The following is an 11582-nucleotide window of genomic DNA, read 5'->3' on the forward strand; positions in this document are numbered from 1 at the left end:
TTAACTTATGAATGAGTGATGGGATCTTAATAAAATTTGATGTTTGGAATGATATTGTGTCTCAGAGCTTTTATTTTAAATCCCGACCGGATCTGATGACATTGGGGGAGTTGGAGGGGGGAAATCTAAACTCTTGGAAAACACTTAGAGTGGAGGGATCGGGATGAAACTTGATGGGGAAAACAAGCACAAGTCCCAGATACATGATTGACATGATTGGAACGGATCCGCTCTCTTTGGGGTAATTGGGGGGGGGGTAATTCTGAAAAGTTAGAAAAAATGAGGTATTTTTAGCTTACGAACGGGTGATCGGATCTCAATGAAAGTATTTGAAAAACAAGTATATTAAAAGTATCTTAAGTAATAAGTATTTCGTAATCTTACTTAAATATCAAGTAATAAGTACACCCTAGAGTTTTTACTTAAGTACAAGTACAAGTAATGGAAAATTTTACTTAAGTAGTACTTTAAGTAAAAGTACTTCAAGTAAGTGACAGCACTGGTGGTAATATTCTTAGTTGCGGATGAATTTTACAAATTGATACAAAAAAGTCATTAATTTCACTAGGTAACAAGGGTTTACCATTGACATCTCATTTCAACTCTGGTTACTTTTTTGCCGATAATGTTCTGAACTTATTGACTTATCATGGAACTTCCTTGGGCTGGATTTCTATATATTGCTTATTATTTTAGACCCATACTGCTTACGTGAACATCTTATTTTATATACAATTAAATTTCTTACTCTTTTGAAATCTTTTACGGGTCCAGTTAAATGCAATTTGTTTCTCTTTTATCAGATTCCGAATCTCTTGAGTAATCCATGGTTTATCATTAGATTTCTGTACCAGAAAGCTGTTTTATTGTGTTTTTCTTACTTTTAGAAGAAGCTCCTGGTGATAACCGGACCTGGTGGACCTTGATAACAGAGATAGTGAGTGCAGTTAGACCGACCAATTGGTGTCCAATACACCCGTGTCCAAACCCGTGGCCTGAAAAAACAGTGGTTATTCTACTTTTTTTTGACAGTAGTTTTACTTTTTATAATGTACTTTACCGGCATATTTACTGGCAATTTACCGTTTTAATGATTTTTGTTTGTTTTTTTAATTTTCCGCACTGCCAAAGAGGTTGAATAAAATTATTTTAAATTTTCATCGACTTATTAAGCTATTTTAGGTGAAATTTTTTAAGTTTTCTCTGTAGCAATTTTAGTTACGAACATACTAATGAATTTGGCAAATCGTATCCAATTCTTTACAAAAATAGCGACGAAGACCACACTGCCTTTCCATAACAAACAAAGACAGAGTAGAAATAATAGGGGGCAGATTTCCTGGCATTAATTAAAAATCGATCAGAAATTAATTTTTAAAAATGAGGTTTCTTCAACTTAGACTAAGGAGCAATATTAAAATTTAAAACGCACAGAAATTGTTACGTTTCCAAAGGGGATTGACCCCTCCTCAACACCTCACTAAAGTTTACGCTAAAGTTTAAATTTTGTCCTAATTTTACGAACGACTCCTGAAACACAAGGGTCGTTTTATTAGAACAATAGAAAGCTTTTTTAAAAGATTATTAAATTTCTAGGCACTTTTGCACAAATCCTGTACCTGCTTTATCGTATCTTTTGCGAAAATTTTTGATACAATCTTGATAACTGTATCTTTTTCTTTTTTAATGTTCCGCTGCAGAAAATTGAAAACTGGAAACACATGTATAGAACCACCATTCAAACAGCCCTTGTGATTTACATTATGTATGTTCATTTAATTTAAGGTATTTTAAATTTTTCAAGTGTGGATAATAATCAGGCCTTCCTTTCTTTAGGTATCTGGTGAGACGTATTTCCTTGGCTTTAAGATCAATAGGAAAGCACCAAGCTACAGCCGTCTCAATTGTCTCATTTATAGCGGATAGAAAAGATTTGAAAATGTAAATGTAAAATTGTACTACAATCTTCTTTTTACAATTGTTATCGTTCGGGCGATCCGATAAATTGAAGTGTCCCCCTATCTCTTCCATTATACTCTTTTTGTTTGTGTGGTCAAACTATTTATAATTGATTGGGCGGTCTTTCCATAGCTTGTAGAGCTTTGATCAAAGATCCGAACAAAGAAGAAAACAACTAAATCGCGACACCTACTATCCAAGAAATGTTAGAAAAAATATTTTACTTGTTCCATTTTGTATTGGAGTTGATACTATATTTTATTAATTTCAAGTTTCACAGTTTTTTGGTGAAGAAGAAGCAACTAATTACACAAAGTTCTTGATTCTCAGATTATACAGTGACTCTGACCAATCTAAGCGAAAGAAGCTTTGTAATATTTCTAGCAATAATGGATAGTACTGATAACACGAATGTGTCTGGTAAAATTGATTCTGGCTTATCTACAGCTAGTAGTTCTAAGGCAAGTACAAGTAGTACCCCAGATGTAGGAATGCCGAATTATGACCCAAGTGTGATCTGGGGTAATGAAAAATATGATGATATACCAATTCCGACCGAAGCTAATAGTAAAGCGAAGGATGAGATAAAGATAGTCCCAGTACGGGGTTTATTAAGAGCTACAGCGACAGAGGACCGTCGAGTTAAAGGTGATGAATACAGGATCCCGATCAAACGGCCCAACTGATGGAGTTATGATTTCAGTATCATATACATTTTCAAACTGTCCCTTAGCCATATCCTCATCGCCATTATCTGTTGTTAATGATATACCAAATAGCGTCATCCCCACTAACTTTAAGAATTTAAAAGATAGGTGCCCCTTTGCCTATGAATCCATTCTCAGTTTTTTCAGATCCATGTTATCCTTACCCAAACATGATTTTACGGGAATTACTGGCACTAGAGATAATACGAAAATTTGCAATAGATGCGTTGGAATAATGTTGCTAAAAATATAGTTGGATCAAACCCAGAGGATAGGAATGCTATCAGATTTTCTGAATACAAGAATCTGCTTTCAAATATCATGCTTTACATAAAATTGTTCTCAGCCAAACCAATATGTTTGAATAAGAAATCTGAAGCCTTATTTACCAAAAGGAATTGCATCAAATTTTGTCGCGTATATGGCAGCGCAAGCTTGGAGATTGAAGTTAAATCAAGAGGACAGTATTATATTCAAATCAGAATCTACCGCCAACTTCTCTGAATATGCCCGCCGTTTAGCGTTGAGCCATATAGCGATTTTTGCTAAACTTTTAGCCTGCACAGTTAGTGCAATCAAATTTCAAGATAGAAGTTATGTCTTGTATATGACAGAGATATACAAAATTGATCCAACAATTAATCGTTTTTTCTTCCAGAATGATATATCTGAAAGTGCATTGCAATTATACAAAACCACCATTGGTAAAACACTTGAACGGTTCTTAGATTATATGTTTGCGGAGCTCCCGGTATGGTAGACGTTGCTTTATATCATAGAGTGCTGGATCATTCCGTAGGATATTCTTCAAAAATGCTGAAGACTCCTGAAATGAAAGATACGGCTAAAAAATATGAGAGTGTACCCTCGATTGATAGATTCTTGAAAGAAGGAAGCTTCAAAATGTTTGGTGATAATGGAATACAACTCATAGAAGTGGTGCCACATACAGCGAATCCAAGGCGACATTATGAAATGAAATTAGCATTTACGAAAAAAGTTTCCAGTAAGCTATCTATTAGCCCTTTGATATATTTGTTTAATCCAAATTTGTTAACTGCCTTAGGTGGTACGGTTGTTAATTATTTTGCTCTAACTTTGACTGAGACTGAGGCACAATAATATGGGTGGTTGAGCCTGGCCATGAGTATTATGCAACTGTTTTCCAAAAGGTTCTCTTTCCTTCAATGGCAAATGAGACTATCACTAATCAGGTCGCGCAATTAGACGACTCCAACTATGATGAAGACGACTGGTTTGAATCATTAAGAGGGATGGTTGAAACTGTAGATAATAAGGTAGCAATAAAAGAATACGATGATACAGATTTTAAAGATTACACAGGTATGAAACGTGCTAATAAATTGGATCACGCAATGGCCATATGTCTATTTCAAAAGAAATTAGCATCAAACGGAACTGGCGTTAGACCAAAAATTTTTGATTCGGATTTTCCTGACATAAATGCCGCTAGTACAATTAGAAAAGATAGAAATCTTAAAAAAGACGAAACAGCTCGTAAATCAGGTAGGCGTAGTAGTAGCGTTAATACAACTGTACAGGACGGACAAAAGTCGAGATATTCCAATGTGATCCAATAAATATTTAAATTTCATATTTTCGAAAGTTAATTATGCAGTGCACAAGCGTTTCTCATGTTTGCTTGAAATTAATTTGCCGTCACGTTTATGTCAGAGACATGTGATTCCAGTTGAAAAGTGGACTATTGTTAAAGGTATTGAGGGTTTAAAATCAAAATCTTTGGATATTGATGGGATTAGTGTTTTGAATCTTGTTCCGAATTCTTTTGAACTGGTATCTCATCTCCAACTGTTTTTTCAAATGTGTTTGAGCAGTTCGTGTGTGCCCGACATGTTCTTATGCGGTAGCGTTACGTCACTTCTAAAAAAAGGAAAAGATCCGGTTTCTTGTAGTTCTTATAAGCCCAAAACGGTAGCTTGTACTCTTAGCAAGCTTTTTGAACACCTCCTACTACCTTATATCACTAAGCTTGCTCTAAATGCCGCTGTCCTCTGCCAAAACCTAGTAACTACAAAAAATCGTTTTTGAGTTAAGTATTGACGGTCATTAATTCAGGCACGGCGATTCGAATGGCGTGATAAGAATTTTTCCATCTGTTATAGTTTATTCGGACAAGCCTAGCAGTAAAGAAAATACACAATATACAAAAAGGAAAATATTCTTTCACATCATTGCTTTTTTATAAAAAAAAAATTTGAAAATTAAACGATACTTATTTATTCAGAAACGACTTCTTTAATCTATCTTGGCTGCTCCCTGAAAAGCAACCTAATAAAGAAGAAACTCTAGCTCAGAGTAACCAAAAACCTAAAAACGCGTTTTAAAAAAAATTGTTAAGTTAGAAGAGTCGACATTTGAACTTGATTCAAGAATGGCAAGTATAATTTTAATTAACTTAATCATAAAAGTTCGCTTCAAAAATAAATAAATGGGTTTTTAAAAAAAATACCCTGAAACCCCATATAAATTTTGTCAGATCGAAATGAATACTGAACTATTGTGATTACCACCGCCAAAACTCCCAAGGGAAATCACTTTTTCACATGAGAAGCTTCTTTTCTTTTAGTTCCCACTGTGGGGTGTTTCAGGCCAAAAGACACCCCACAGTGGGCTGCTGAAACATTATGGAGAGATTTTTAAAAGCTCATTTGACTGGAAATTGCTTTATCCTTATGCTTTTTGTGAGTAACAACACACAATGTTAAAGATGAAAAAATATTTTTGAAAAAATTGCCTATTGAAATACACGACGGTCTTACATCCATTTGCCGTCAAAAAGGGTTTTTACTTTTAAGAGTAAATTCTGTAAAACTAATGAAAATATTATTCGTTCTTTACTATAATTTGCTAAGAAAAAGTCGAAGGCTTATTTTAGTTTAGGGTGCCTCTTTACCTGCAGTTCCTTCCACAAATTGTTTAACTAGATAGCTTTGTTCTGTCTATTCCTAGAAATCATGTTTAATTATTTTGAACAAATACACTTTTAGACTAGGGAATATGTGTTTTCCTCACAAAATAACTAAGGTTAACTAAGGATTATTTCCTTTTTAAAATGCAGTGACGTTTAATAATCTATAATCTATAATAATCTTTACCATATTCCCAATTGTGAAGAGTAATCAAACCAATGATAAATGTCATAACCGTATGTTTTACGGGATGGGTAGGATCTCAATTGGGAGGATACGGCCAACATTTATATTCACAAAAGGATGAGCCAAGATCATAGAAAAATTGTTCCTTAGCCAATTGTTGAATCAATTATTGTGTTTTAACATGTAATTTTGCAAATTACTCAAATCTAGCAGAATGGTTTTCCTCTCTCTCTGTTTCTGGCGTAAAAAAAAACTTAGGACAAACAGACAAGGAAAAGTTTCAGTCAGCGGAAATCAGAAAAAAATACAGTACAAACCAAAAAAAAACTAAAATTCGAATCCATATTTCATGAGGACGGAAGGGACCTGTGTCAGTAAATTTTTTTCTTTTAGGTTTCTAGATTTGTCAATCGCTGATGGTAGCCCAATCAAAATAGAGGATAGTGTATTAATTTATTGAGGAATGGCAAAAAATTAAATTGGAAAAACTTGCTGTATTGTTCATCGAAGATAACTGGAAAAAATAGCGTCTTGGTAAGTTTCAGTAAGTAACATGCTTCCAAAGGAAGAAAAAAAACTCCTGTAGCTATGTGAAGAAATTTGTGCTTTTATTCTCTTTATTTACGGCTTTGACGTATTTTCGCTAGCCAATCAAATTTTGACTGAAGCTCACGTCAGAAAGTGAATCACAATAACTCCACCTGTTTAAGCATGGTTCTTTTATGCGAAATTTCAAGCGAGAAAAAAGTAAGAAAATTTTTTGAGTCACGAGATTTCACGAGATTGAAATCACATTTCTGTTTTTAATGTCATTTTCTTTGTCTGAGTCAAACAGTATGGGAGCATGGAATGAATGAAAAGCCAAAGTTGGTTTTAAATAAACAACTGACTATCTAGGTCACTAAGCTAAATCCTAAACTTTTCACTTTTTTTATTTCACTCTGTGGCAAGAGCTCCAGTCGGTAGCAAAGCTGCTTATAATGAGTCCTTTGTTATAGGAATCTCACTTCCTTTTCTTTAAGCCTACTGCTCGTTAAAGGGATTAATGAATGAATTTATTTTGTAACTAAGCCCGTACAGAGCTTTTCAATACCTAATCTACAAAATGGTGCACAAAATAACAGAAGCTGAGGAAAATACGAAATGGCAGAAAGGTATAAGAAAACGAAGAAAAGGCCAAATATAAAATTAGGAAGTAAAATACAGACAAAAAAGAAAAAAATGATTCTATATTCAGCTTTTCTGTTTGATTCAAACTGCATGCCGAGCCTCTTTGCTTATTCAAATAGGAATAATATTTAAAACAACATAGTCAGGAAACTCTTGTAATTTGAATTGTATTTCTGTTATTTAATTTTCATAAAGCTTACGCTCAAAAAGATCTTGATACAGACTGTCTTCATCATCACCATCACTAGTGGAATAATTACTTTCATTAATTAAAAAAATGGATTCAATTTACCGTGATCAATGACAATTTGTGTTTTTTTATAATTAGGAGAAGATTTTCTACAATTTGAACAAGGTCAGCGTAATCAGTAAAAAACTGAAGGGCTTAGCAGCTTTAGAAAACTGTAACATATAGACCAGCCACCCCTCTATAGAATTCAGGACCAAATCTCTCATTCACACCCCCTTAGAAATTCTCAAATACAGGACCAAATCTCTCATCCATACTCTTCTAGAAACTTTTAAGTTCAGGACTAAATTTCTCAGTCATACCCCTTAGTAAATTTTAAATTAGAAAAAGATTTAAAGTAAAATCTTATAGAATTTAGCAGTTATTCAATATTTTGTGGACTACGTGCCTTTAGACACAAGTTAAATGTTCCTTTTGGAACCAACCAACGGGTTTATTTGAACTTTGTTTTTTTTAACTCAAAACCTGAAGGGAAATCCTTGTTACGAAAATAACTTCTGGGTGCGGAGACTAGCCAAGGTATCATGATTGGAGAACACCAGCAGTATTGCAACATTTTAGTGCTAGAGGTCAACCGCCCAGGTCACCAAGCTTGTCCGCCAAGTTCTTGCTTGAACGCGTTGGACTTATATCAGCTAAACGCAGGCAGTTAGTAGTTCCGTTTCAGGAGTTTTATAATAGTCAAGTTCCAGTGTTCATGAGTACCTTTTCATGCTATAAGTTATTTGAGCTGCTTTGTCCAAAGTTGTATGGTGTAAGTAAATAAACCTTATTGTACTTAATCATCTTTTGTCTATGTACTAGGGCATCAGGTACAGTTCCTCTAGTCTTCAGGTACGGTCCCAAGGGAATCTATATTATCTCAGGAGACCTCGATCATCACTGAGATGATTCTGTCTCCCAGGTTACTGGGGATTATATACAAAGCCTTTTTATTCTGTTACTAATTTAGCTCCCATATCTCATATCCACATTAAGCTACCAAGACTTAGAAAAGTCCCAAGCACCTCACGGTAAAAATCCCCTCTTAAGAAATAAGTTCCCACCAAACTCGCTTATTTTCCCTCCCCCCGTAACATTTGGCGCGGCCTGTAGGATTCAATACAGGAACTATTCAATACAGAAATACAAAAACTCAAACAAAGCACAACACGTACATTTGAAGTATTTTTCCGGAGGAGTAAATATAAAAGCTCAACAAGTTTAATCCCGATAGTAGGGGAGCTTGCTTCTCGACTATTCGGTTTGTCAACCGAAGAAGATTTAAATATATCAAGAGATAATGTTAAAAGGCTCAACACGGCCATGAATACAACACTACATGTGCAAAAAATACAAGAAAGTATCGCCAATTATCAAAAAGACAAAATTGAGGCCATATCCAAGAAAATCTCAAGAACAGTCAACACAATGAACTATTTAAAAAATAAAGTAGACAGAGTAATCTCTGATTCCAGCCTAAAAAATGGTGTCACTCGACATTATTATTATGTCTTTGTTGAACTTAGCTACTGATGTCAGTAAATTTGAATTCGCGTTATTTGAATTAACAGGAGGATCCCTTTCTTACGACTTAGTAGATCCCTCGGACTTTAAGAACATCCTAAACGAAATAAAAACTCACTTAACATTTGGTCTCCACTTACCGGTAGAACCAGAAGTAGCTAACTTGTTTTTATATTATACCAAACTAAAGGTGCATATCACAGAGATTAATGAACAACTGTTTGCAGTAGTCACAATTCCATTAACTAATCAACAATCCATATATGACCTGTACAAAATATCTACCTTCCCCATCAAAATTAAAGAGACAAACTCCTTCATGAGGATCATCCCGGAAGCGGTGTATATGTTAATAGATCAGGAGAGAAGAAAATACGCACTAGCAAATGCCAAGGAATTAAAAGAATGCGTGTCATTTAAAAATTTGGTCTGTCAACTAACATTACCTATATATAATGTAAAGATACGATCATGCATGCTAGATCTATTCCTAAAGGAATCACAGCAACAAAATATTCCCGACTCTTGTGAAGCCTTAATAGGAAATACCAAATAGAAACTTTCTTTAATTTACGGAATGATTTATGGTTATTTACAGTACCTAAAAAGACGGTGGGAACCCTATCCTTCTACAAGAATACGGAAATTAAGCCCAGTTATCGAACCGAAATACTGTTACAGGAGGTTGGAACTATTACAATCAAAAAAAGGTTGCAGACTTGTAACAAAAGAAACAACTGTCCAAACACCTCTAATCACAACCAGCACTAACGTCATGAGCCCATGGTATAATATTATAATCACTATATTCATGGTATTCCTTATTTCACTAACAATAAGAGCGCTACTAACAATTAAATATGGGAAACTCCAGAAGCGAAAAAGGATAAATAATGATGCAATTGAAGCATAAAAGATGCATCAATTGAATTCGACTGCTCCTAATGATATTTAAGCCATTTTAACAGGGAGGATGTAATAATACGGGAAAATTGAGAGGTCATGGCGCAGTCGGCAGGAACTGAAATTTAGTCCTGAACTTAAAAGTTTCTAGAAGAGTATGGATGAGAGATTTGGTCCTGTATTTAAGAATTTTTGACAGAAGTTATCCTTTTAAGTCACATTTTCTGCTGCCATGAAAGTCCTACGGGATTTAAAAATCATACACCGAGACTTAAAACCAGGAAACATTCTTCTTTCGTTTGGACGAACATACACAGCAGATAGTCCACTGCCATTTGAAATAACCATCAAAATCGCCGACTTTGGTGAGTCGCGATTTCTGACCAGTGGATACCTGGCTACATCCCGTGTTGGAACTCCTGGCTATATGGCTCCAGAAATAGCGTGTGGTCCATATGATGCAAAAGTGGACTTATGGAGTCTCGGAGTGATTATGTATGAAATGGTAATAGGACCTTTTGATGGCTTCATAATCAGATTGACTCCAAACTCTTGGCCTGAATTTCCAGCTGGAACATCGCAAGACCTATCAAAGATAATTAATGGCCTCTTAAAGAAAGCCCCAGAAGATAAGATATCGTTTGAACAATTGTTCAACCATCGTTTTATAAAGGTCAACGCAATAAAAAATCTAAGGGGAATTCTGCTTGTGCGGCGGGCTTACCTTATGTTGCGATTCGATTCTATACAGTGGGCATTGAATCAGGCGACGATAGTCCATTGGAAATAGCAAAAAGTTACAGGAGCAGAGATGTTCATCAAAAACTTGGATTGGTTGAAAGGGCAGTCCAAGATCTTTTGGCATTATTAAAACTTAACAGAACCAGTAACAAAACCCATATTGAAAGGGCTCATGGTTATCATAAGTTAGAAGAATTTAATAAAGCTTTTCTAGATCACAAGAAAGCTGGTGACTTGAAGAGCTTGAGCATGAAAAGAGGACTTGAGCCGACAGAATAGATATTATTATTTTTTGAATGACTTTCAACTCCAATTATCTTTTTACCTTTAGCAACCATTTCCAATAAACTGCTTATTGAAATATTTTCTCGAACATCAATTACTTTTATTGCCCTCATCAAATTTTGAGGATCTGACATTTTTGGATATTTTGCCAACTGAAAAATATAAAAGAAGTTTACACCAAATTTCCTAATATCTTCCTCGACGACTGTGAAAGTGAATAAAAATAAAATAAAAGCCGCCCCATCGGCATGGATATTGAAGAGGCCAGTGATAAGTAATGTTTCGACAAATATAAGCAACTCTCGAAAATGCTAAACCAACTCTTGCCATGTAATAAATCACAAAAAAAAACAGTGACGGTCTGAATCACCAGAAGAAGACCTAGGAGGGATCCAAAGTTTCATCAAATAGAAATATTTGCTGGTAGAGGTAGATCTACCACAACAGAGTTGATAATTTTGATGGTAGATTGTGTCTTGCGTAAAAATAGCGTTGTAATTCTTAAAAGTCGCCAGGTTACTGAACTATTGATCAGAAGGGCTTCTTATTTCTGTTTAAAAAATTAATAACCAGTAAGAGGGCCAGAAATAGAGATACTACCACGTATTAATATAATGTAATTCTATGAGAGTGAGACCACTAACGTTTAAACTGATCACTATGTAGTCGTTAAGGACCTACAGATACCTCGGCCCTAGTTAAAATTGATAACTACATTATTATTGGAGGTAGGGCTCAGAGAGAGGTTAATTCAATAGGAAACTTCTCATTAGCTCTTAGTAAGGAAACATAAATGAAGATCACTAGGATCCCCGCTTTAAAATCTAAAAAAGAATTAAAGAAATCCATTTGGCAGACATACTCAAGTGATGTACAAACTAAGTGTTTGAGCGAAGAGGGACAAGGTGAATGCTAGAGGCTGAT

The 11582-nt window shown here is 34.9% G+C and overlaps 1 protein-coding gene across 1 annotated transcript; it reads left to right on the top strand.

The window, feature by feature from the left end:
• The first annotated feature begins 3853 nt into the window (after positions 1-3853).
• On the top strand, positions 3854-10422 carry LOC136041683 (serine/threonine-protein kinase ULK2-like). The gene is made up of 2 exons (XM_065726407.1): positions 3854-4193; positions 9848-10422. The coding sequence occupies exons 1-2, from the start codon at positions 3854-3856 to the stop codon at positions 10420-10422; spliced, it is 915 nt and encodes a 304-aa protein (XP_065582479.1).
• Positions 10423-11582: the final 1160 nt, after the last annotated feature.

This window comes from Artemia franciscana, unplaced genomic scaffold (assembly GCF_032884065.1).
Source record: "Artemia franciscana unplaced genomic scaffold, ASM3288406v1 PGA_scaffold_32, whole genome shotgun sequence".
In the NCBI taxonomy this organism is placed as follows: domain Eukaryota; kingdom Metazoa; phylum Arthropoda; class Branchiopoda; order Anostraca; family Artemiidae; genus Artemia; species Artemia franciscana.